General features: G+C 46.7%; 1 protein-coding gene and 1 long non-coding RNA gene across 5 annotated transcripts in view; one reads left to right on the forward strand and one right to left on the reverse strand.

The window, feature by feature from the left end:
* The window catches only part of LOC139051534 (uncharacterized), a 47,791-nt gene extending 46,249 nt beyond the window's left edge, over nucleotides 1-1,542 (forward strand). The window contains exon 3 of the long non-coding RNA XR_011509424.1: nucleotides 1,428-1,542. This is a non-coding gene — a long non-coding RNA (uncharacterized lncRNA). The remainder of the gene's footprint in view (nucleotides 1-1,427) is intronic.
* Nucleotides 1-27,655, reverse strand: part of LOC139051532 (papilin-like) — a 532,082-nt gene that overhangs the window by 56,657 nt on the left and 447,770 nt on the right. For all 4 annotated transcript variants that reach the window (XM_070528503.1, XM_070528504.1, XM_070528502.1 and 1 more), the window contains one exon: nucleotides 1,448-1,639. In XM_070528503.1, coding sequence (XP_070384604.1) covers nucleotides 1,448-1,639 — 192 coding nt within the window. The remainder of the gene's footprint in view (nucleotides 1-1,447; nucleotides 1,640-27,655) is intronic.

Raw genomic sequence — 27,655 nt, forward strand, 5'->3', positions numbered from 1 at the left:
GAGTCCGTGAAGGAATGCCTTAGAACACACTTGTCCAATTTTTTTGCTGCCATTGGTCCGTACTCGGTCCGCCAAACGTGTCTCGAATTCCGGACGCCGCAGCTCTGTCCGAGGGCGACGCATTATGAGGGCAGGCTAGAAGGTCACTACCAACGCTGGCCCATCGTAACAGGAGTGACGCGATAACGTGCTGTTAGTAGTGACTCCGTCCCTATCAACCCCCCCCCCCCCCCTCACCCCGTCCTCAACCCTTTCCGGAAGACCGTCTTTCATCGACTTGTTCAGGAGGTTGAACCGCCTTCCTAATTTAAAAAAAAATTCGTCGTAAACATATTTAGTTTTTTTATTACGGATTCACAAGACATTCTCCGGATTGTAAGGCGCGGAAATCCTGTTTTTTTTGGGGGGAAGGAGGGGGCGGGATTCTTTGCTTTAGCGAAATAGCAGCAATGATTTTCACATTTTATGTCACAGATAGCTTAGACGGCACAGGAGGCAACATAGCTTAGAAGGCAACATTGATGCCTTTAGGTAGCATGTGTGAGTTTATTGACCAGTTGCCTTCACCCAAAAAGATCACGCTCTCGTAACACCTGCGGCAGAAAGGACGTTCCGCGTCCGGCGCCAAGGTATGTGAGCGGTCGCGCCGGCTAACATTTCCAGGGTTCTACTAGGACACATAAATACCCAAGAAAGTGGATGGGGAAACGGTGCCGCGGTAGCTCAATTAGTAGAGCATCGCGCGCGAAATCCGAAGGTTGTGGATTCGGTTCCCACCTTCGGCAAGTTGTTTGCTCATCCACTTTCTTTTCGAATAATTTATCGTTTCTTTATTTCATTTATTAAGCACAAGTAATTTCCAGTACGCTGTCCTTGGTGTCAGTGTTTGTTGGCTTCTTATGATATAGCCTAGACGGTGTGAATAAATGGCGATTAACCAAAGTTATCCATGCGTTCTGCAGTTTATAAAAGGAGAGTCGTTTTCTTTTGCAAGCATCAACAAGCGAACGGCATTCATTACCTTATTATCGCCAATAGAATATAGTTCGCATCTTTGTGAACATTATTACGCATGCATTTTGCCTCTTTTCTCTCGTGCACTTCAGTTTCTCTAGCTTTTGGTGCGCTTGCAGGCTTTTGCAGTTATTGTTTTGTATCCTCTTTGCATGTTTCAGTTCTTCGTTTTAACGTTTCTCTCCCGATCTAAAACACATCAGCGAAGCGTTGTCCAAGATTTCCACCGAAATTAGGACCGCGGATGGCGCCTTTGTTGTTTAATTGGAACAGTGTAAGCACGGCAGAACCAACTACAAAAAGACAAAATTGTTCTTTTTTTTCCTGTATTAACCATTTCATGACTGAAGCTGCTGTCGTGCAGCCAGATGACCCGTGCCGTACAGTTAAGATTTGCTTTCTTCTACTTGCAGCTTAGAAACGGGACTCTTACCAAAGCAGGTCAAGTTGCATCCACCCATGGTGCGGAAGTTGTTGTCGTTGCCGCCGCATCCGTGGTAGTTGAACCGCACGCACTCCTCTTTCTGCACGTCGTAGTAGAAGCGGATTTCCTGTAACTTCGCAGCTGCGCCATCACCGCTGGAGGGGTCGCAGAAGCCCTCTTCTAGAGGCAAGTGGCAAAGCCCTGGGTGGCAGGCAAGGCATCCCGGAACAAGAAGAACGTGGAATAGCAGATTACTTCAGAGCGCTCGACAGGGAAAGTGTCTGTGAGGCGGCGCTTCTTACGATCTTGAGATACCCATGCACTCGTTAGCTTATCGGGGGATGAGCCATGGGCTGCAATCATAACAATAAAAATCATACTCGTGCAAACGGCTTCTATCTGTCCCTTCCTGAAGAACGTTGAGGGTATCAGCAAACCGAGTATGGTACCGCTATATTCTGTATTCGCGCAGGTCCACATAACAGAGCGTTCATCCACAAACTCATGACATCAAGTTTCGTCAGTAAATAGAAGTGCCATCACCAACATTTAATGTGGCTTCCAGGAAGACAGACTTTAAAAATAAACGCAACACGTACTTCCACTGCTCTATACGAATACAGTTTGCGTGCCTGAAATCTGAACTGACTTCAAATGGGTCCTTCAGCGAGCTACTTCAATGACACTTTGTATATGATCAACTATTGAACAGTCGTGTTGCTGTCCCTTTTAAACTGGCACGCACTTCAAGTACACGTCTGGATTATGCACTACGACAATACCAGGTACACGATTAGGTGGCTATGTGTGAGCAGAGCAATAATATTGGGGGGAGTTGGTTCATGTGAATTTTGAGCGCCCTTGCGCCATTGCATGCTGTAGCGAAATTCGTGATGCTTTCTCTCAGGAAAGGCGTAATATGCCTGGCCTTACTCTCAAAGTTTTTCGAGTGCATTTGTGAATAGCAACCACCATCACTGCACTGCTGTGACAGCTACCGAAACACGTCGTGCATAGTGATCGAGCATAGTGAGGAAATAGTTGCGAAAATAAAAGAATACACTGCGAATAAACCAGCACAGGTGACGCTCTGACAAGGAAGGTATGTTATGTTGTCAGCACAGATATGCTGTGGCTTCTTTTGTATTTCGATCAGTTTTGCACATCAGTCGAACGCACGCCACCAAGCCGCCGCTATAACTCGGATCAGCCACATGTCACAGTAAGTGATAAAACAAAAACGTGAGTGGATAAACATTCAAAAAATGGCAAAGAATGCTGCTATGAAACAAAAGCAAAGCCGACGCCGGGTACACGATGCACTTCGGCGACAAAAAATGCGTCATAACCGCCAATGAGTCCTCCTTCCTGTTGTAATCACAGCCGGTCGGCGGCCGTCATGTTTGCGAAGCAGTTCAGCCTAGAACTAGCTTTTTGATCTAGAGATCAGAGGCCGCGTTTGATTATTCCTAACAAAGGGTCTGATGTCCCAAAATAACAGTGCGGCGATGAAGGACGCCATAAAGAAGGGCTCCAGAATAATTTCAGCGCATGGGAGTGGGGTTCCGCGTTGTTAATGCGGGTGGACATGTAAGGAGCGTGGCCAAGAGAGACGCGCGGCTCAACAAGACGGCGGACGAGTCATAGCCGTCGGGGGGTGGGGAGCCGCGGTTTAAGGAAAGGGCGTAAGGGCGGTGACTGCGACTCGGGGCTTCCGTCATTCAGTTCACCGAAGCAGTGCCGTGGCTTTAAACTCAACTCATTGCCGCTGGACCACACCGATTCCGAGACATTCCGCGACCCGACCGGATGCCCCTATGGGGAACCAGCGCTGGAGTTTCACGGCGCCTGCAGCGCTGTCCTGGCGGTCAGAACGTGCACAATGCAGCCTCCCCCGCGGACGAAAATTGCGTTGCGTGCCCTTAAAGTCGAAGGAAAACAAAAGGACGCCGACGATACTGTTGCGTATACAAGTGCCACAACTAAGTCGGGATGAGGGAAGATGTATCCTTCTGCGTCTTTCCATCTAAACCCTACGAACAAGAACGGAGGCGGCGTTGGATCCAAGCAGTCAGGCGAGCGGAGTAAGCTCCCGTCTTGTCGCCTTGTCAAGCGGTGTCGGGCTGGTTTCTAAATCAAATTTCGCGTGTATCCTTGGTTTATTCGATAGTGAAGACGGTCAGTCACGGTAGACAGTACCAAACAGCAGAATCTGCAGTTGGTGTTTCGTCGGAAAGAAAATGAGCAATAGCATGCACCATCCGGCATATGTACCATTTTGCCTTCGCAATGCCACCGCCAAGCCGCTTCCAACGCCACCGCACCAAGTGAACGATACGAAAGGCAAAAATTATCCATTCATTGCCAAGAATTGTGTGGGAGGGAAGCTGCCTTGTAATACGAGTTGTGTGCGCATAGTGCCGGCGCACGCGCGCCTAAGCCACCTATGTGTTTATAAAAATGCGCATGCGGATGAGGACTCGGCGCTGAGAGGCATCCGGCAAATTTCTGTAATTAGTGCTAAATGTAGCCAGGATTGTTACGGATCAAGCTGCGGAGCACTCAAACCTTTGCTTGCGCGAGTCAGCTGATGCGATAAAGCTTTCTTCTCCATTGATTGCTGTGGCGAAGTAACATCAGGATTTTTTATGTCTAGCCAGAGAAATATGGAATATCTTCAGGCCAACTAATACTTACGAAACCATTGCGCAGCACGACCGGAGCCATAACTGCTAGATTTGCGAGGCAGGCAGCCACGCAAACATGGCATCGATACACGACACAACCGTTAAAGAAACACACGTGCTCGCTGCGACGCACTGTGAAAAACATATAAAGCTTAGAAAGCTTCTTTCGTCATTTCTTCACTTGATGGCGCTAGCTTCTTTACAAAAACTCCACTTGAAGCGGCGCGAAAACGGAACATACGAACTATAATACGGCTTCGTATGTGTGTGTGTCGTCTGGTTGCGTGGCTGGAATATGCCGCGTTTCGTCGCCAGGGCGGCGTGCAACGCACTCTTTTCGACGCGCCGCCTATCCAGCGCTGGTTCCCCATGCGTGGAAGTGTTTTGTGCGGGGGACTGTGTCTTGCGAAGTTGTGAGAAAAGAGAACCAGCGAACTGCACGGGATTTATGGCAAAGGCCTCTAGACATTGGAACTTCAGATAGTGTCACCCTGGAGTCCCGTTGTGTGCACACTGCTCGCACCGCAGCGTGATTGGACGAACGATGGGGCGGGGGTGACATTGGGGACGTGTTTAACCAAGTGCAGAGTCGTTGCAAGGGGGATTCGGTTGACATTCGGCTAAGAGAAAGAAGATAAAAAATTATGACATCATTGTAACTTTTGACTCGTAGCTTTTCGCTGTCTGTGTAAATAGTTTCCATTTCATCAGTTTCCTGTTCCATCTTCATAAACAGTTGGCCCTTTGAAATCAGCGTCCCAGCCTTGCGTACAGTAATCTGATTCTCGTCATCCACAACATCTTCAAGTTTGCTTCAGTGACGTCAATGCGAATATCCACTGTGGAGTTCTTAAAAGTGCACAGATATCTAAGCACACAAGCATTTTCGTATTTCACCTCCATTCAGAATGCCCCTGCTGCTCACGGGAGCCAAACGCGCTACCTCGTGCCCAGCAGCAAGACGCCATAGCCACTCAGTCTTAGCGATCTGCTACATTTTTTCATTTACCTAATTAAGTGAAATTCTATGGTTTTACGCGTAAGACCACGATACGACTATGATGCTGGCTGCAGTGGGGGACTCGAATAATTTTGACACCCTGGGATTCTTTAATGTGCACCGAATGCACGGTAAACGCGCGCTTTTTGCATTTCATCCCATCGAAATGCGGCCACCGCTGCCGGGATTTGATCTCGCGCTCTGGGGCTTACCACCGTGACGCCAAAGATAACACCACAGCAGGTTCATCTTTCCGCCTTCGTCATTGGTTCTGATGACGCCGTGCCGCTGCTATGGCTGGAACTGACTACTGTAGGCTGGACACATGATAACATGACAGGAAATAAAATGGAACACTACAAACTACGGGTGTCATGTTCGAACGACGACGTTCCACAGGCCTGATTAGGTTGCCTTGACCTGCTGGCCTTGGCACCATGTAACCTCAACACAACGATCGTAAGCGTTATAAGTGATTATAAGATCAAAAGGCTCGCGTGCCTTGAACTAGTCTAATAAAACCTACTTCTTCGAGGAAAATAAAAACAAATTTTTTGTCCTGTGGACCTCACCGAACGAACGTTTTAAGTGGGAATAGGCATGAGTGACATGGAATAAAAGGAACACAATGAAGGAAGACTAATGAGAAAAATCACTGACACCCAATGCGCTACACGAAAACGGTGTATGGGGCAGCCATATGTCGCGCGTAAAAAGTTCTTATATAAATCCCAGCAGAGTTGAAATGTGCTCTTCGGCGAGATGATTGTATGCTTATGTAATGGGAATAGCGTCTAAGAGACTACTAGTAGTAGAAAAACTTTATTAAATACAGAACCTGGAGGGGCTCCTACCTAAGTCCCTCAGAGGAGTTAGGGAGGTGAAAAACGGAGTTTGTCCGGCAGGGTGGTGCCCCTATTCCAAGGACCCACTGGAACCGTCCATCCGCTCAGCTCGTTGTATGAGTCGTAGCTGATCTTCCAGGGCTGGGTAATAAAGCAACATCTCCCATTCGTTCTATGTGCCGTTTGTTTCGTGTTCTTCTCCGTGTTCTGCACACTCAGACGTCATGTGAAAGAGTGTTGGTGTTGCTCCACACCACGGTCACATATCTCTATATGCCGTGGGGTAGATCAGATGGAGAGAGTGTAGATTTATGTAGGGTTTCGTCTGTAATCTTCGCAACACGGATACCGCGGCAGCGTTCAGTTTGCCGTGCGGGGGTAAATAGATTTTTCTATTTTCTCTATCTTATATCAGAATTGTTGCGTAGCAAGGGTCTAGAGGTGTTGGGTCCTTTATTACAGGGTACGGGAGTTGCCCGGTGATTTTGTAAAGCCTCCATACGCCTCTTCCGCATGCAGGTTCCCGGTGACACCATCGTGCCGCGGTGCCCATGTCACAGTTCGGATATATCCAACCGCGGGGTCCCATGCAGTCCCGACAACTATTCGGAGCACCTGTGCTCCAATTTTACCCCTGAGATACTTTCTACAAGCTTTCTGTGATATGATTATTGTTAATAAAGCTTTTCGTGCCCAGCCCACTTTTATTGCGAGGGCAATTGCAACCTTTTCCGCTTTAGTTGCAGAGGCGCGACCTATTGAAGCGCAGGCTGCAGTTTTCCCTCCACGGTCCGTGACCACTGCCACCACTCTCCTTGCGTCTGTGTGACAAGGCGCAGCGTCAGTGAACCTCGCCATAGTGTTATATTATGCGAAGCATATTCACGTAGGTTTTGGGTCTTCGCGCGACGCCCGGAGGTGGCCACCATTGACCCTGAAGTGGGGTCACGTGACATGACGTCACGTGATGACGTCACACAGGCTGCAGATAGGGCCTCATATCGCGCCGTCGGTCGCCTCCCGGCGGTGGCTACCATTGATCTTCACGTGACCTTCAAGTAGGTCACGTGACATGACGTCATGTGATGACGTCACACCGGCTGCAGATGGTGGCCACTATTGACCCTGAAGTGAGATCACATGATGTGACGTCACGTGATGACGTCACACCGGCTGCAGATGAGGCCTCATATCGCGCCGTCGGACGTCGCCCGGCGGAGGCCTCCACGCTTCGGTTCGCGCCATCACGCGCGACGCGGCGGCGGTGCCACCATCGCTGCATCACGTGATATGTGACGTCACGCCATGGATGAAGCGGCGCGCGCCCGCCGTCGCGTCAGTCTCTGTGCCCGCAACCGCGCCAGCGTCTTTGCGCCGGGCGTGTATGCGGTCAAGATGCCTCCAAACGCTATGGATACGCTCAGGTTAAGGCCAGTGGATGCTTCGCATCCACTGGGCTTAACCTTGATAAGCTTCCAATGTTTTTTTGTGATTTTGTCACTGCATTCTGCCTTAGCCTTCTTTTTCGTAGCATGCAGGGTAGGATTCATGTTCTTTGGTATTGGGGATACCGTCTACCATTCTCTAAGTGTGTTGGGTACCTTAGTTTCATGATGGTTTTGTATTAGTGCACCGCGCTCTAACATGCATAAGACATCGCTGCCTTTTGGAGTCTAGAGCGGACGATTTTGTTGTGCTCGTAGCTGTTCTTCGGTCAATTCTTCAATCATGTTGTGTAGGCCAAGCGCCAGTAGCTTGTCGGTTGACGTTTTCCGAGGTAATTTTAGGTGGGTATTGTAGGCCATTCGTATTATTTGGTTTGCTTTTTCTTTCTGTTGCTTGTTCATATTATGATAGGGAAGTCAGTATATGTTGCGACTGATTATGAGACCTTTCACTATTCGGAGGGCATCTTGTTCTCTTATTCTCATACGGTTGTTTTTTATTCGGGCGATCATGGGTGAGATCTCCTGTACCGTTATTTTGAGTCTATTGAGTGTGCAAGCATCTCTGGTTACCTTGCAGGCACATACCCAGTATTCTTATGGTACCTTTCTCTGGAATGATTTTTATTGTAAAGTTGGTAACTACAGACTTTTCCGTTGAGCATTGGAGTCCCAGTAGTCTCGTGCACTCTTCCGTTGTGCAAGCTGCCTGTTGTAGCATTTTTCTCGGCTAGGCTGACTGTAGTTGTAGATCCGGTTATGCCGTCGGCATATATCGTATGTTGTAGACCGGCGATTTCTTGGTTTCTTTACAAGGCTTGTTATGGCAACATTGAAAAGTGTGGATGAAATTGCTACCCCTTGTGATGTTCCTTTGTTTGGTGGTCAAATGGTGTTGGATTCCAAATCTTCCATCTTCATTAATGCAGTTCTCTGATTCGGAAAACTCGGGGCGTTTAAAAATATTCTCTGTTTCCACTTAGTTTCCTCCATCCCTTGAACTATTCCTTTGTGACTGATGCTATCGAAGGCTCCTTTTATGGCAACGACCATGATGACATTTTCCCTCACCTTTGAGATGTCTTTCAGTACTTCTTTTAAGAGTGGGATGATATTTTATATTGCATGGTGCGGGCGAGAGCCAAATTTTGGGCATCAGCCCATTGTTCTCAAGATGATTTAGAAGCCTGGTGTTGACCAGTCTTTCAAATTTTTTTCCTAAGGAGGACCTGAGCGCGATCGGTCTCAGATTTTCCATTCTTGGCTTTCTTTCCTGGTTTAGGCACCATGACCACAATCGCACGTTTTCATTGTCGTGGCACAGTACCTTCAAGCCAATGTTTGTTTGTGTATTTTATGAGAGCTGCAATGGCTTCGCTATTTACGTTTCTGATCATACCGTTCGTGATTTGATCTGCACCCGCAGCCATGTTTTTTTTCTATAAAGATGGCTGTTCTGACTCTGTGAAAGTGACTGTGTGAAAGTGACTGTGACTCTGTTCTGACTCTGATTGTTGTGATCCTTTATAGCTTCCTTCGTATGAAGGTATCGTCCCGTCTCACGCAAAACATTTTTTATTGATTGCTTCAATGAAATCTTTTGTACCAGAGTATCCGTTAATTAATCTCTCGATGGCTTTACTCTTTTCACATTTCGTTTTTGTTGCGTCAATCATGGCTTTAAGTATGTTCCATGTTTTGGCCCAGCCAGGGCTCCGTTGAGTGAATCACAGAATCTGGCCGAATTGGTACAGGCTAGTTGATTCGCGCATTTTTTTGTAGACTGGGTGACATCTTTGATATTTGCTTTTAATTTGCTGCTATGCCTCTCACTTTTCCATCTTTTTGTAAGGGTTCTCCTTGCTTCGCAGAGATGTTATACGTGGGAGTCGACCTCAGGGACCTGGCTTGATCTTGTTATTTCCTTTGTATATGTTTCAACTTATTTCATCAGACCACTGATGTAAATTTGCTATGCCTGTGGCGCTTATCCCTTCTTCCAGTAATTTCCTAAACGCATGCCAGTCCGTTATCCTCGTTTTATTTTATGACACCTGGGGACCAGAGACAAAGCAGGGTATTGGACTACTCGACACCTTCACAATATATGCACATCGTTAGAGCCGGACTTGTGCCATTGCATTTGCTGTTGCGTATTCTTTTGGGGATTGTTGGGTCCGTTATGAGTGCCGTGACTGTGACTTCTATTGTTTAGCAGCGTCCTTCTCCTTGCCATCCCGCATTAGGTATCCCCAGCTTGGAGTTTTTGCTATAATGTCACCCACCACAATTAACGAGTTGTGTTTCGCTAGTTTTACTGTGTCTCCGAAGAGCTGTTGAAGGTTATCTTCATTATTTAGATGGTCTACAAATGTTTAATACGAACTCATTGTTCTAGTCTTTACATAACATTTATGTAATGGTAGGTGGGATTTCAATTCCTCCTATAGGTTTATGCTCTATTGCCGTTATGGATTTATGAACAAATGTCGCTACTTTTTATTTACTGTTTATTGAAGTCTTCCCCGAGAATACCGTAACCCTGTAATCTTGGCTTAACTCCAACCACTTGTTTGGCTATGATCGCTGGTGGCCTCTGTTGCTTAGCCACTAGCTGTACAAGCTATCCCTTCTTCTGTCGGAATGCCCGGCAGCTCCATTGCCATATGTCGCACTCCTATGTAGTTTTTGCTGGTCGGTTAGGCATTTTCGATGGTTTCTTGTCTCGTGTTCATTAGGCCCTGCCTGTTGTATGCTTTCCCTGCTCTTTCCCTTATGTGGCTACCATTGGTATCATTTCTCAACACTTTGTGAATTCTATTTGTGGCACTTGAATTTTAATTTCTTCAGCTTCTACTTTTCTGCCTACCTGCGCCATGACTTGTTCGACGGCGGAGGGAACAATTTATTTTGTGGCTTATTTCAGAATCGATATCTTGACTACAGTGTCTTCGCTAAATCTTGATGCGTTCTGTTGCTGTTGCTGCCCTGCCAGGGAGGTTTGAGTGGGTTGCTCTTGCGGTTGTTGTTGCTGCTGCTTTTGTTGTCTTCTAAGTTGCTTATTTTCCCTTTCTAGATAACCCATCGTTGCGCACATTAACTCTAATTCTCGCTCTAGTAGTGAGAGTTGTGTGTGTAGTTTTTTGCATTTAGTGTGGAGGAGGTTGGAAGGCTTCTGCTGCCCAGCTTACCATGTTTTTCTTCTGTTGTTGCTGCTGCTGCGATATCTTGCTGCTCTTATTATTCTTGCTCTTCATGTTATCGTGTTGCCATTGTTGGGATACCACAGGGATCTTTCCTCGGTTGCCGTCGCTTGAGTTGGAGCGGTCCCGGGAGTTGGATCTGGATCTTAATCTGGAGCGGGATCTGGACCGGGATCTAGAGCATGATGCCGCCTCGGTCCCCTCCGATAGGCCCATTTCCTTTCCATCCGTACTGAACCATCGCCACTTAAGAATGCCCTTGGACTGCTGGCCGTTCCGATGTTTCGGTTGTTGTTGCTGTGATTTGTCTCATTGGGGGATCCGCTTAAGTGTCTTGGTGCATTTTATTGACCTTTTGGGATGACCTGCCCCCCTCAATCTACAGTCACTGTACATATTCACCGTGGATGTCGGACAGACGTCTGTTCTGTGTCCCTGGCTTTTACAAACTTTACACTAGTGCCTGATGGTTTGGTAAGGTACACATCGCGCCTCAGCACCATAGTATAATACATGAAACGCGGCACATTCGATCTGTCAAACGTTTCAATGCCGTCTCAGATTGTCCCAACATGCGCATGTGGACGATTGTGACGCCTTCGATGAGCAAGGTTAGGTTGCTTAGAAGTTCCTCTTACGGAGTTTCACGTTCTAGTCCGTGTACCCTTAGCGTACCCTTCGGGTGTAGAAATGCAAGTATTCACAGGTTGTCTGGTGTTGTGGAATTCCAGCGCCTTGATTTTCAGTAAATTCCCTGCAACTTGCTCGTAAGGAGTACTTGCGATGATGATGTTGGATGCATTGTGGTGAGGCATCAGGAGTTTGTCACCTCCGCACGTTTCTAGACTTCACTTGCACATTCAACCGCTCTTGCTACTTCATATATCTTTACACCTCACAACACGAGCCCTGGTTTGGGCCGTATTATAATATTCATATCGTTCTTGGGTAGCGGCGCCGCTCGTGAGCGTCGGCGGTCTTTTGGCGCACCTGTTGCATCGCGCCTGCTGCAGTGCTCCTTCACAGGTGTTTCATTACTGCCGCAGGCGTTCTCGCTACTTCCGCGGGTTTCGTAGTTAGTCAAAGTGATCCCACCCGTTAAATATATCTGGCCTGCTTGGCTTCTTTGAGAATCCGTGCTTGCTTCCTTAATAGTTTTCGTTCCCTTAACGATATAGCGAGCTTCCACTGATCTTTTTTGGCTTCGCCGTTGTCTTCCCCTATGACGTTTCATATTCTTCGCTCTCGTCGCTGTTGGCTGACTAGGATCAAAAGCATAGTAAGACGGACGGAATTCGGGCACCTCTTATTTTCTGGCAACGCTGCTTTTGAAGCTAAGCCTGCAGTCCTTTTTGAACGTGCGTATGTGCCTGTGTCTCACTGAGTTTGCGGCAATCTTTTATTTCAGGAAGCACGCCCACCAACATTACCCGAAATCGAGGTGGGCGAAAATCAATTGTTTTAATTACGAATAGTAATAATCGAATACCGAACATGCAGTCAAACGCAGATTTATTTCTGCATAGTAGGGTATAACGCCTTTCCGAAACGCTTATAACGCCTGTCGAAAAATAATACGGCAGAACTCATTTCACACAAGGTATCGATGGTAATGCTATTAGCATTAAAGCAATGTAGCCACACAGGATATTGCTGAAGTCACGTGTACTTAAAATTTTTAGCGGTTATTCTATGAGTTCCGTTGCTTACGCTGTATGCGGCATTCACTGTCCTCGGTATCGCTGCACTTTGCTATAGCGCTCGCTTGCCAGACCACCCATGGACATGAAGGCATGACGACGACTGTATGATAAAGGCGCAGTGCACATGGCGATGACAAAATGACGAAAAATGAATGAAATCGATGGAACGAGAAATGCATTATGATCACAACGGCATAGAGACAAATACATGAATAATGCCTGCACTGACATTGCCAGAGAGGTTGCAAATGAATCCTTGAATGCTACGCACTGTCAAGAAAAGTAAAATATGTATTTTTTCATTAAAGAATATGCTCGTACGTCCCGAAAATTGTTCCATAAATAACTGTTATCAATGATTCCATGTGTTTTGTGTATTCATTTAGAAAAGAAAATACCACACTAACTTTAGAACTATATCAATTTGAAACCAGTAAACTTGTGCATGCCGCTGATATGAAAAATGTAAAGGCCACAAAATGAACAAGTTGAGAACAAACATTTTCATGAAACCTTGCCATTGGAGAACCTTGCTTACATTTTTGTAGATATACAACGGCCAGGAAAAAATCTTAATGAGGCTGCCCTTTGTTCCAATGCATTGGACAGGAGCAGCTGCCACCGATGGTGCATTGTAATTGCACAGAAATTATAGTCGCAACAGAGAGCACACATAAAAAGCAGGAGTTCTGCAAAATATACGAGGGGTAGCCAAATGAAAGTGAGCCAGTGCAAATATATGACTAACGGGGTACATTATTTAAAGTAGTCGCCATGAGAATTTAGACATTTCTCCCACTGACCAACGAGTCGCATCATTCCCGTCTCATAAAACGCCATCGGTTCTGCTTCAGAAAGTCTGTTACTCTTTCACGTGATCGTCCAACACGAATCTGGATCCCTTGAGCTGTTTCTTCTATTGCCCCAAAATGTGGAAGTCACAAGGCGACAGGTCTGGGCTCTATGGCGGATGTTGCAGCATTTCCCACTTGCACTTTGTTCGTTTTATGTCAACCACATCAGCGACGCGGAGACGGGCATTGTTGTAGAGCAAGGTGAGCCCATTCGTTGATTTCGCACGTCGGTTGTTCTTGATTGCGACAGGCAGTCGATCCGGCGTTTCACAATATCGTAAATTATTGATAGTCTCTCCAGGTTTAACAAATTCGATCAGTAATGGCCCCTGACGATAGAAAAAAAAAGTCAACTACACCTTTGCGGCAAAAATGACGGCCTTTGATTTCCTTGGGGGTGGTGAATTGGAATGTTTCCACTGTGCACTTTGCCGTCGTGCTTCAGGCTCGTAGTAGTGGCACCATGATTCGTCCCCAGTCCCAATTGCAGACAAGAAGTCGTCACCCTCATTGTGATACCGGATCCGAAGAGTCAAGGCTGTGCCGAACCTGTCAGTCTTCTGGCAGTGGTTAAAAATTTTGGACATCTATTGCGCACACAAGAGCCCATAACCGTGATGTTCATGAATTATGGTGTGAACCGAACCCCGACTGACGTTCACACGCTTTGCCAGTTCATCGATGCTTATCCTCCGTTCTTGTCTAATCCGCTCATGAACATTTGCAATTGTGTTGGAAGTGATTGAACGGTGAATTTGGCGCGGTCTTCAATCGTCTTTGCAACTTTCACATTCTTCTTTGAACCATTTGCTGCAACGCTTCAGAGTGGCCAATGAAATGGAATGTTCACCGTAAATGAGATATGCATGTGTGCTACGCGCTGGCGCCGCAGAGAATGAACCGAACAGTTATTGCTCGGGGTGGGTTGGCCCACTTTCATTTGACTCGCCCTCATACATTAGAAATCCGAAGTTACAATGGGATATACAATTGTAAAGATACAGCCTGATAAAGGCCAAAAGAGTGTCGCTGGAAACAAAGTTCACTGGATGCATACACAAACACTCGCAACAAGTTATTTAAATATACCTATAAGTCTCCAATGAATCCACGCATCTAAGCAATTCGCAACTACAGCGTCGATTATAAGAAACCTAGAGGAGAGATTCTGGTAGAATTCGCGGAAATGAATAAGCTGCCAATAATGAATGCTTTCTGCGGGAAGCGTAGCAAGAAAAAGTGGACCTGCAATAGCCGTAATGGTGCAACAAAAAGTGAAATATATTGCATACTTTCTACTGATCCCAGCATACTGAAGGATGTTGAAGTGTTAAAGTGCAGTGATCATATACGTGGGTGAGGTCAAGGATTTACTTTAATTTGAAAAGATAAAGAGTAAAATTGGTCAGACAGAAACATGCCAACCTAGACGAAGTAAGGATCAGAGGAGACCAATTCAGGCTGCTACTTCCAAAGAAATATGCAGCTTTAGAACAGGGAGATGAAAATGACACAGAGGTAATGAATGAAACTGTAACTAGGATCGCTTCACAGGCAGCAATTGAAGTGGGGGGTAAGGCAACCAAGGCAACCAGCAGGCAAGCTCTCCCAAGTAAGAAAGGACCTAATAAAGAAACGACAAAAAATGAAAGCGTCCCACTCAAGAGATAAAATAGAATTCGCGCAACTGTCAAAACTGATGAACAAAGAGAAAATAAAAGATATTCGAAATTAAAACGTGAGAAAGGCTGAGGAGGCCGTAAAAAATGGAGGCAGCATGAAATCGGTGAGAAGGAAACTTGGCACAAGACAGACCAAGATGTATGCACTGAAAAATAAGCAGGGTAATATCGTCAGCAATCTCGAAGGTATAGTAAAAGCAGCGGAAGAATTCTATATTATGCGAAGCCAGGCACGTACCCAGGATTTTTTTTCGGGGGGGGCCCACCACCTCCATCATGTTTTATGTCCACTGCAGGACGAAGGCCTCTCCCTGCGATCTCCATTTACCCCTGTCCTGCGCCAACCGATTGCAACTAGCGCCCGCGAATTTCCTAATTTCATCGCTCCATTTAGTGTTTTGTCGTCCTAGATTGCGTTTTCCTTCTCTTGGTACCCATTCTGTAACCCTAATGGTCCAACGGTTATCTAACCGGCGCATTACATGGCCTGCCCAGCTACATTTTGTCCCCTTGATGTCAATTAGGATATCGTCTATACCCGTTCGCTCTCTGATCCAAACCGCTCTCTTTCTCTCTCTTAACGTTATGCCTAGCAATCTTCATTCGATCGCTCTTTGCGCGGTCCTTAACTCACTTAATCTAAGCACACGGGTGTTTTCGCATTTCGCCCCCATCGAAATGCGGCCGCCGTGGCCGGGATTCGATCCCGCGACCTCGTGCTCAGCAGCCCAACACCATAGCCACTGAGCAACCACGGCGGGTATCTTCGAGATTGCTTATGATATTATCCCTCTTATCGTTTAGTGCATACATCATGGTTTGTCCTATGCCAGGTTTCTTTTTTACTGATTTCAGGCTGCGTTCATTTTTTTACGGCTTCTTCAGTCTTTCACATGTTATAGTTTCGAATATCAGTTATTTTCGCCTTGTGGATCAGTTTTGACAGTTCCGCGAATTGCGTAACGCTGTGCGGCCGCCAGTCCCATACAACCGCGTAGAGCGCAGGACTCTGCGATTCTAGACGTACTGCGCTCACCGAGAAAGGTTAGAAAAACACCCACATAAGTACAGCAGAGAAGTGGCTACGTGAGGTGGTTCGACCGATAACTGTAGAAGCGTCATTCAAAGCAACTAATTATTCTCCACTTCCGGGGGCGTTTCCTCTACTTCCTTTTTAAATAAAAAGATGTTGATCCATAAATATTCTCATAAACAACGGCTAACATTTTTATTATTCGCTTTTGCTTGCAGTTTGGTTGTTGCGTTGGCTCTCTCCCTTAGTAGATCGCTTAATTTCTCAACTCCTTGTGATTTTTGTTTCCGGTTTCCAATTTTGCACAAAAAGTGCTATACAATTAGGGAAAACAGACGAGGTAACGGGCGACAGTCATCTTGCTTGTGGGTTTAAGGGTTATTGCAGGGCTTCATGATGGACGTTCTTTCACATTATTTTATTTCCCACCTTATCTCACCTATATCACGTGTATATGGTTCCGGGCATCTGCCAGCGTCGCGGCAAGCCGTAACTCAAGGAAATAATAAAGCAAAGGGAAAAGTTAAGCGCAATTGGTGTTTTTTCCGGCCGCAACTCGTTCCATGAGAGTACAGACCAGCTGAGTAACAGCCGCATCCCTCTCATGGTCCAGGATCAGCCTAAACAAAGAAGGTTGAACTAACAAAAGCAACAGCTATGCGCGTGACGGTTGAATAGATGGTGACAACTGAGCGCATCTCGAGTTAATCGCGCGGGTGCGGAATCTATGAGAAAACTGTCCTTCACATTACAAGAGATGCCGATAACTACCGCCATATAAAAGGAGTGAAAAAGGCAGCATAAGGCTGACCGATGAACAGCTGCCAAGTCTCAACATTAATCTGGCAGCGCTTTAGGAATGTGTGTGGAGTGGTGGCGTGGGTGGGGAGGGGGGGGGTATGCCACTTGATTTCGGGGGGGGGGCCCGGGCCCCCCCGGGCCCCCCCCTGGGCACGTGCCTGTGCGAAGCAGTAATGAACAGGTTGTAGAGACTACTGCTATAACTAGCGATGAGGTTAGAAAGGCCTTGAAAGAAATGAAACGGCGAAAAGTGGCACGAGTAGATGGAATAACAGTCGATTTAGTCAAAGATGGAGGAGACATGACGCTTGAAAAACTTGCGGCTTTCTTTACGAAGTCTCTATCGACTTCAAGGGTCCCAGACAATTGGAAGAATGGAAGCATTATACTGATCCACAGAAGGAGAGACGTTAAAGAATTGAAAAATTATAGGCCCATTAGCTTACTCCCAGTATTGTATAAAATATTCACCAAGATAATTTCCAATAGAATAAAAGCAGCCGTTAAGTCAACCAAGAGAACAGGTTGGCTTCAGGAGGGGATACTCTGCAATGGATCACGTCTATGTCTCAATCAGGTAATCGAGAAATGTGCAGAGCACAATGAACCTCTCCATATGGATTTCAAAGATTATGAAAAGGCATTTGATTCAGTAGAGATACCAGCAGTCATAGAGGCATTACGCATTGCAGGAGTAAAGGAGGCTTCTTGAATATCTAACAAAATATCTACAAAAATTCCACAGCTACCTTAATTCTCCACGAGAAAAGTTGGAAGATACCTAAAAAGAAAGGAGTCAGACAGACACAATCTCTCCAATATTATTGACTACGTGCTTGGACGAAGTATTCACGCAATAAAGTGGGAAAGCTTAGGAGTAAGGATCAACGGTGAATACCTCAGCAACCTTCCGTTTGCAGATGACATTGTCCTGTTCAGCAACACTGGAGATGAGTTAAAACAAATGATTGAGGGCCTTAACAAAGAAAGTGTAAGAGTGGGGTTGAATATTATTATACAGAAGATCAAGATTAATATGAATAGCCGAGCAAGGAAACAAGAGCTCAGGGTGGCCAATCAACCTCCAGAGTCCGTGAAGGAGTACGTTTACCCAGGTTAATTACTCACAGGGAACCCTGATCATGAGAAGGAAATTTACAGAAGAATAAAAATGGGTTGTAGCGCATGCGACAGACATTTTAAGCTCCTGACTGGAAGCTCACCATTACACTGAAAAGAAAGGTGTAAAGCTAGTACATTTTACCGGTGCTAACATGTGGGGCAGAAACTTGGAGGCTGACAAAGAAGCTCGAGAACGCGGACCGCACAAGGAGCGATGGAACGAAGAATGTTAGGCGTAACGTTAAGAGACAGAAAGAGAGCGGTTTGGGTCAGAGATCAAATGGTATAGCCCGCATTCTAATTTACATTAAGAGAAAAAAACGCAGCTGGGAAGGTCATGTAGTCTCCAGGTTAGATAACCGGTGGACCATAAGGGTTACAAAATTGATGCCAAGAGATGGGAAGCGCAGTCGAGGACGGCAGAAGACTAGGTGGGACGATGAAAGGAGGAAATTCGGGGACGCTAATTGGAATCGGTTGACGTAGGACAGACGTAATTGGATATCGCAGGGAAAGGCCTTCGTCCTGCAGTGGACATAAAGTAAGCTGATGATGATGATTATGATCTAAGAAAAATGCACTGTATATAATGAGTCAAGCAAGGCAAATAAACATGTTGCGCAAACACAGATTCACAGATCACAGAATCCATAAGGCATGCCCCCCCCCCCCCTTCCATCCCTCTGGTCCCCCGGATGTATCGCGCGCGAAGGAAGGCGGCGCGTTTCCTCCCCGCTTGTCTCCCTTGTGCAAGCAAGGCTGAGCCACCATCGTCGGCTCACCCTAATTGCCACCTCCCCCTACGCTTTCACTCACACATAGAGCATGCGGCACGCGGTCACGAGGTTATAGCATCGGGCTTTATACGGAATGTGAGGGCGACGGCGACGGCAGGAATGCGCCTGGAGTGTCTATATAATTGTTATCGCAATAATATAATAAGAGTATCTGGCGAATGAAGCGCCCGGAGGCCCATTACTTTCCGGAAAAGAAGAAGAAGTAACAAAATCGAACTTTCACCATGCGACAATTCGCTGCGCCGCAAGAATATCTTTCTTCTTTTGTGGGGCGTGGGCACCAAAATGAAAAAAAAAGAAACACGCAAAGGGAAGCGTGTTGGCCACATTCGAATACCTACTTTGGGTACCTAATGTGGCTGGTGAAGGAATATCCCAGAAAATGTGAGACGCTTTGTCCACAGAGAACCATCCACATACTGCTCGGTATCCTACACCGGCCAGACAAGACTTTCCAGAGAGGTTGCGTTCAAGCGAACGCGTTGCAAGCCGACGAATCCCCACAGTGGTGGCGGCGAGCGACCATTGTTTCTTTTTCTCGTCTGCAAGCCACAAAGCGTCCAAAACTCTGCCAGGCGAAAATCCACTCGGTCAGAGAAAAACTAATGCGCACCGAAGTGCGCCGCTCGGTGGTCGGAGCAGCACGAGAAAAACCATTGCGCTCTGGCTGGCTCTGGCAGCCCACGGGTAGCGAGAACAAGAAAATTGGAGAGGCTCAATGTGTCCTCGCGAATAAAAGATAGACTAGAAAAATAGATGAGAATGGTTGTTACCTTCGCTGGGTTTAGTGTCTTGACATGGATTCCTTGCGCACGTGAAAATGTGTTGATTTTATTTTCTGTGATGTGATGCCACAAATGAACCACCACAACGCTTCGTCCCATCGGACCTCCCTGCGTGCTTTGTCAGCTAGTCTGATAGTATGTTGATTTGGTTTGTCTCATTGTAGGGTTCGATGTACGACTTTAGAAGGGTCAATGCAGATTGGCGTCAAATGTTTAAAACATTAAACCCACAAAGTTGCGGAATTGAAAATCGAAAGCACGACTTTGGAAATGTGAATGTAACTTTCGCATCAAACGTTTACGGGAACCTTATACCAATAAAGTTTTGAAATTGAAATCCATGCGCTCCGTAGATTTCGTGGCCTCAGCGAGATGCCGCGACGAGCCAGCTCGCCATCAAAACGCCCTTGAAACTTTGTGCTGGGATGGGGCTCCTTGCGTTACGTGACTCCCGGTGCATGGGCGTTCCCAAGAAATCCAGCCCGAGTTCACGGTTTTCGCACCGAAATGTCTTTTCGAGAACGAAAAGAGACATTCTAGACAAAATCCAGAATGATTTCCGGCGCCGGGGTTGTTTTGGTAGGCGGCGCAAGACAACACGAAAAAATTTCACCTCACCCCCCTCACATTTATGGTGCCGGCTCTTGGTTGCCGAATGTAAAGGTCTTGTATAGTAGAAAAATACGTGGGCAATGGCGTACGTGCTAATGGGGACGTGCAACTGGGTATGTGCCCGAATAGAGAAGCACAACCAGAGGAAAAAAGTGAAGTTGGACACGAAAAGAGCCGAGTGTGGAGGAAAAAGTAAAGCAAAATGCGACCAAAACGTGCATTGAGGGTGGAAGAGGTGGAGGCTCGGAAAAAAAAAAAATGTGTCCGGCAGAACAAGCACGTATTCGTCAAGCTGCAAAGAACGGTGCAGAACTCGAGTATCCGCTATCTAGTAAATACGAAGCTGAATAACGACGCTTTGCGGCGATGTACAGTGATAAACGTGACGATTATATAAATTACAAGCGTGGGACATCGAGACGTTGAAGGATTTTTTTTTTTGCGTCTGGTATTTCTGGACGCACGCACCGATGCTCACCATTCTGGCAAAGAAACAACGCCATCAACTAGAAAATAATCCGGAGGAGGCCATGCGCGACTGCGTCCGGTGCGTCACACGGCGCTCGTGCAACCCTGTGGCACTACATGAAGTCGCATCTCCGATTAATGGGAACTGACATACTTGCGTTGCGTTTAAACGTCACTAAACATTGCTTTAGAAGTAGTACGATTGTGTGAAGTGCAAAAGGGCAGCAGATACATGTGTCCCACATAATAAATATGCACGGCGTTCGCGTCGCGTTGATAGCCACGCCGCCCATATAGATCAAATTATTTGGTTCATTATGTTACTTTTTGGTGATCATACTAACGTTGCATAGATATTACACTTCATGTTCGCCATAAGCGTTTCATTTGTGTAAAGTGTTCCGCGTTTTCGTCCCTTTTCTCAAAAATTTTAATATTTACTGTTACATGTCGACAAAGTTTGCTTTAACATATTCGTGAACATCCACAAAAGCTTTGTTTATTAATGATTCCCAAACATGAGCGATATCCGTGAATTGTTAGTACCGTATAAATCTGAATATAAGCCAACATATCTTAGAAAAAAAAAGTTCACCGACGATTGCGATACTGCCTAATGCGAAATTTGAGCACAGTTGCACACGTGTTTTCATTTGGCGAGATGTTCGCTGGAGCGGACAATCTTTCTCGTGCGGCACGTTGCAAACGAGCGAAGTGTAGCGCGGCAGCCTCGCTAATCGGGAGATGGTGAAAACCTGCACGTGGGTAACACGCCGTCATGATTCACAGCAGCCACCGCAGACAATCCTCCGCTCATGCAGCCCTTTTTTATATATATGGTAGTGATGACATCACCGGTGAAGAGAGGACGCGCGCTACTGTGGCGCCATCTTGTAGCCATCGTCGCTGCAAAGCCGGTCTTGCGCGTCAGTATGCTTTTCTTACGGTTTCGCCATACCCTCCTCCTCGTCTTTCCTCCTCGCACTTTCTTCGCTATAGCCGTCTTTCATCCGCGCTGCGCGTTCGCTCTTTCATCCTTCGCTGTGCACGTTCGCTCGGTTACGACTACACCGGCTAAAGTTACCCCTCGTCTTATTGGCGGCATTTAGCACAACGTTAGTCGTCCTCTGCAACCTATGACATGCATGTTGGTGAACGCATAGCTAAAGCCGTATTCGTATACAAATGTGATTGCTGGCATTCTTATTACACTTGACAATGTGTCTTATTGTGTGCGTTATTCTGTCGATCTCTTGTGTGATGTTTTTTTTTTGTTTAATGAGCGATGCGTAGCGGTACGGGGAGACAGTTTTAAGCGGCGTCGACTTCGCCGAACCAAACGCCAACATGGCAGGTCAGCGCCAATTCGGCGGTCCTGAAAGAAAAAGAATGAAAGGCTCGCGATATTGCCGACAGAAAAAGGAGACCCGTGAGCATGCGACCCACGTCACTTCGGGGACGTCGTGCAATGCATCCACAAGTTCAAGACGCACTTGTGGACTTTGTACAGGAGCTTCGAGCACACTCGCTAACGGGGAATGTGCCTTTGTGAAAAGAAACTGGTTTGTGTGATGCTTTTTGTTATCTATTTTAATCTCTCTTTTTTTTCACTTCAAAGTAGGGGTCGGCCTTTCTTGCCACTTGACCTATATTCATATTCCAGTTTCTACGGTACTCCATTGTTATTGTGCTATGCTTCTTGGCCTGTCTATGTGCCAACATTACACTATTTTATCTTTTCATTGTAATGAAATGTGACACAGTTGAAGGCACAACTGGAGGTAAAACTTAAATGTAGTTAGTCTTATGAAGCTAACTCTAAAGTTGTGCGTCGTTAAGTTGGGTCAGAGGTAATCGCTTGATAAACTGCGTGTAGCAATAAAGTGTTATACCATTATCCCGTATATCTTTGCACTCGTTCCACGCACAGGCTTTAGTTTTGTATTGTTGCGCAGAGCACAGAAGCCGTTACTCAATCATGCATTTGTAGCATACACGAATGACACCGTTGTCGTGTCACACGTGTATATAAATATGCTAGAAATAAGTCATGTATAGCATACCCAATTAAACCAAGCAGGCTGGGCTACTATTTGTCATCACCTCGTTTCAAAGGGGAAGCCAATAAATAATAATCATCATCAGCAGCAGCGTGACGCAACGGCGCTAAATTTAACATCTCGCTCAGCGTTCACAGAGGCACAGCTCGGCACTACATTTGCCGTTCCAAGCGGGAGTGTTCGCCCGTTTGAGAGCCGCTCACTATGTGCCGTAATAAGCAAAATTTATCAAACACAAATCAGTGCTCATCACGAGTTATGGGTCAAAAAGTGCGCATTTTCTTTTCAGAAATTTCGCGCTTGCTCGATTATGGCGCGTCCGCGTTTGTACGCGCAGGGCCTAGAAATGGCTTGGAGAGACTCGGACAGCAAGACAGGGGGATGTAAATTTCACTCCGGCCATCTCTTACCACGGCGGGTAGACTAAGAACAGGGAGCGAGCACGATTGCAATAATACACCGTAGGAGCCCCGCTAGGTGCCCAATAACATATAAAATTATTCCAATTGGTTTTTACTGCAGTTTATAGCAGGTCACCTTTGTTTGATTTCAAAGCTAATAGTAGCGCCTGGGTTTACAGGTTTTTCTTATATGATTGGCTGACAAGAACCAATGAGCACGCGGAAATGGAGAGGGTGTCGATGGGGCCGAGGTAGCTCAGTTAAAGTAGGTAACCGGATGAGAAGGGTGCTGCCGGCGTCTGGGAATGGTCCACTCTCCCTTGCTTAGCTTGCGGTGGCTGCTCGAAAATCGCGGAGGTGTGCAACGGAAAGTAAAAAACAAAGTCCTTCAAACACTTCATAAGCGAAAAAAAATCTCAGTGCCCTTCCACTCTGTGAAGAAGGATGACCGGCGAAGCTGCGTATGTGGGCCCCTCCTTAATTGCGAACTGCACATTCGCCACGGGTCGGCCCGGCATTGCACTATCTTCGGGATCGGCCCACGTAGGGTGAGTATGTAACGCCTGCTACAGCTCCACCGTGGCTCGCCCGGCATTGCACTATCTTAGTTTATCGGCCCACTTATGGGGAGTGCTTAACGCATGCTTCACCTCCGCCGCGGGTCTGACCGGCAATGCACCATCTTGGGGATCGGCCCACGTATGGGGTGTGCTTAACGGCTCCTTCACCGCCTACGTATAGGGAGTGCTTAACACCTGCTTCACCTGCGCCGCGGGTCGGCCCGGCATTGCACTATATATCTTCGGGAACGGCCTACGTATGGGAAGTGCTTAACGCCTGCTTCACCTCCACCGCGGGTCGGCCCGGCATTGCACTACATATCTCCGGGATCGGCCCACGTATGGGGAGTTTTCTTGTTTACAACGACACGAAAATTTGCAGAAATAAATTTATTCTCACCAGCAGCTCCGAGAAGCCAGTGCGAGAGCGATCGGTAGCCAGACGTCTTTTACTCCTTTCAGAATGGGGCAGTCTCCGGGTATTTCGAGAAGCAGGAGGAAATAACTTGATTGTGTGCCCTGCGCGTTAGTGGGGAGGGCCAGAGCTCCCGCCTAGGTGACTTTCGAAAAAAGTAAAACTGTCTTGGCATACTAATGGGTCTTTAATGCGTACACGTCACTCTGACGTAGTGAGTGTTCGCGGTTTTCTGATGTCGCGTGACAGAAAGGCGAAGCGGGCGCCGCGAGAAATGTTTTGACCAATAGCGAAGGGCTTATAGCGCAAAATGTATGGAACCACAAATAATTACGTTTTTTGTTCAGTCTAATCATATGTAATCAATGTGCAGAACACCTCATACCGTATGGGCAGTTTTCGCGCTTTTCGTGAGGTCGCGGGACGGCCAGCCGGAGCCGAGGTAGCTCCGAAATGTTTTTGGCCAATCGTGGAGCGCTGTTGGCTGAAATCGAATAAAAACTGTTTTACGTTATAGCGCCCAAGCTTGAGCTCGGTAGGTTTCGACTGCGTGAATATATGTCTTGCACTTCACTCGGGTATCACAGTGAAGGGGCAAGAAGTCATTACTCGGTCATGCATGTGTAGCAGCACGCGTCACGTGATTGGACCTAAATTTAGCCGCACACGCGGCCGTACGTTTGTCCATCTTAGCAGGACTGGTCGGCTTTGAGACAGCCCACTATGCCACAGTCGGCATCACCTATCGAGCTCAAACTGCTGCTCATCAGGAGTTATAAGGCCTACAAATGTGCAATTGGTCCCAAGAAAGCCTTTGCCTGTGGGATCTCATTTTGTATTCTACTTTTATAAAAATTGTAACCACTTTCTGGAGCAACATAACACCAATATGTTTCAACTTGAAAACAAAGGCGCGCGAAGGCTGAATAGGATTCTCACGTGATGATACCGTCTGATGGTTTATGATTCCGCAGGGCATTCGGGAGTTGTTTTCGCAAAGCGTCGCTATCAACACTGCGGTCTAGCAGTTCGGTGACACTGACACACAATGGCTAAAGAGTAGCCAGAGCATGGTTTCGAAAGCACTTCTTTGGGGACAAGATTTGCTGGGCGTTTTTGTTTCTTCTACTTTACGATGGAATCCGTCACCCGGCCTCGAGAAACGCGAGAAGAGATGAAAGGGACACCACTGCGCTACGCACCGGCTATGGCACAATTTGAATGACCCGCGGAGGAGACTCTTTATATTGCGAGCGCCATGCTGAATAAAATATTCGGGAGGCCTCCCCGTGATAATATCGATGCTTTTTCTCACTAAGCGTACACAACGCGTCGATAGCTCGGCCGAAACAATACCGCTGACGCTCCGAAACCACTGGCGCAAGTCTATGCGAACAGTCATCTCGTCACTGGTCCACAGATTACAGTGCCCCAAGGGTTTGAAGCAGTATATGGAAAAACTCAAGTTTCGCCAAAATTTTCAAGCATTTATCTGCCAAAACCATAACTTTTACCGAGCGAGTGCAACTTTTCTCACATTGCGCTTTGCAAAGATAATGGTGTTGTACTTTCTAGTCTAACTATATTGCTGCTCGGCGCGGTATAATGACATGTACGCTAATTATTATTGTGAATCGCAGATGCACGGAAAAAGAGCGAAATTTTCAGCCCAATAATATAACTAGCCAATCATCGTCGCTGTACCAGAGCTGCTCTTCATTAATGACTATTATGCCTCCGGCTGAAGAGAGAGTCACATGTTAGGACCTAAATGAATTCAGAGTAAACACTGGGAAGCATGCGTGTGTCGTAGCCAAATATAATTGCCGATTTAAAATGAGGATTCATCACTGGCTACTTCGTATTACGTTTGCGTTGGCTGCCGTGCAACCTGGCAGCACTGAAGAAACTATGATTGAAACAATTAAACAGTTCTATCACTGTCTACTTTCTTTCACGTCCATAGAGAACAAGATTACAACTTCTTCACTTCTTGTTGTCACGGTTGCTAGTAGGTAATTTAACATGTGAATGGACATTCCGATGGTGGATACTATAGAAACCGCTACATAGACGGCGTAGCGATAATGGCGAGGTGACGATATTGTGTGCTTCCCAAGCATGCTCACTGACGATGCATCAAATAATTTTGCTTCATCAAACGCAACAGCGCACTTGAACATCTCGCCGCCGCGACCCACGCAATGTTCGGCGCGCGTTACAAGCGGCATTGAGCAATGGTCAATGCAGTCGCTGCCTTCCGATCATTCACCGCATTCGCGCCAACGCAGAGCAATCAAGAGTGCCAATTGTTAACTGGCTGCCAGAGGGCAAGTGACGCGGGGGAAAACGCTGGAATCACAGCACTCGTCTCGCATTCCACGTGAGACCACAGAGTGGTGCGAATGAACTCGACCAGACGTGGACCCTGCAGAAAAAAGTATGGCCGATGTTTTGTCCTCATCGTATTTCCTCTGTTTTCTTCGCAGGCCACTGAACACCGCAAGAAAAGGTGCCTCTCAGAGAAAATTGCCGGGATTGGGTCACATTTGTCAGAGCCCGTGGCATGAGACAGGTCTCCGTTGCTTTTCTCTTTCTGCAATGGCCTTCGATCTCCTTCGACTGCGACCCTGCGCGTTCATTTGGCATGATCTAAGACAAGCAAAAACAAAGGCAAGGCTGGTTTGCCGGGACGTTAATGACCGATTCTGTGATTGACGGTGAAAGCTAACGGAATGCGGCATGATCGTGAACGAATTGTGGGCCTGCGTTCGCTCGGGTCAAGGACTTGAGTAGTGACTGAGCCACCAAGTTTTTCTTGATTCATTGCGTGTCTTCACAGGTGCATACGCGTTCTCCCCTTTTGCACACGTGCAATGACAAGCAGAGATAACTGTGAGTAATATTTCACAAGACTGAACGTCTCCTCTGATCTACGCACCGACTTCTTTCTACTCGTCGCTCTGCAGCATAAAACGTAGTCAAAACAAGTAAACTTTAATAAAGTAAAGGTTTCTTTGCCTTTTCATATTACTTTGAGGAAAGAGTCTTGCCGAGTAGACAACGGGAGGCACTGTTTATGCGCCACTGGTATGTGCCGCATAGACAAGTTCGGTCGCTGGGCAAGTGGAATTGTTCACGTGACACTGGGTGAGTGCCCATTCTTAGCTAATGTCCCATTGGACAAAATAAAACTTGAGCGTGCTTTGAGCGTGGAACGCTGAGCGAGAGAGAGATGAAAAGAGATAGAATAATGGGGAAAGACAGGTATATTAACCAAAAGAAAAAAAGCGGTTCCTTATCCTACACTGGTGAACAGGGGAGGTGAAACGATAAAATAGGGCGTGAGAAAAAGAGGCACGGAGGAGATACACACGATCACAGCCGGTCACTATCACCACAGGCTAACAAGGCAGAGTATCACTTGTAGAACAACGAACACCATATCAAGATAGAGCCACTTGTGCAAGCCTGTTATCTCTAAAAACTGCAACAGTGTGCTTTCTTACGTGAAGAAGTCAGCAACAGAACCAGTGAAGTACACAGCAAAAAGTGAACGCAAGTGGACCAGATTGTGCACTGAGAGAGGATTGTTGAGTTGCAGAGAAGCGACGTTGTCACCAAAGTAGCTGAATTTACAGGACATGAGCGAGCTATAAAGAAGCTACAAAGAAGTGAAAGAGACGGAAACAGAAAATCAAAAAAGTTGGCTACTAAGAACTGACTAAGTGTGCAGAAAGGAAG

This window comes from Dermacentor albipictus, unplaced genomic scaffold, assembly GCF_038994185.2.
Source record: "Dermacentor albipictus isolate Rhodes 1998 colony unplaced genomic scaffold, USDA_Dalb.pri_finalv2 scaffold_12, whole genome shotgun sequence".
Lineage (NCBI taxonomy): Eukaryota > Metazoa > Arthropoda > Arachnida > Ixodida > Ixodidae > Dermacentor > Dermacentor albipictus.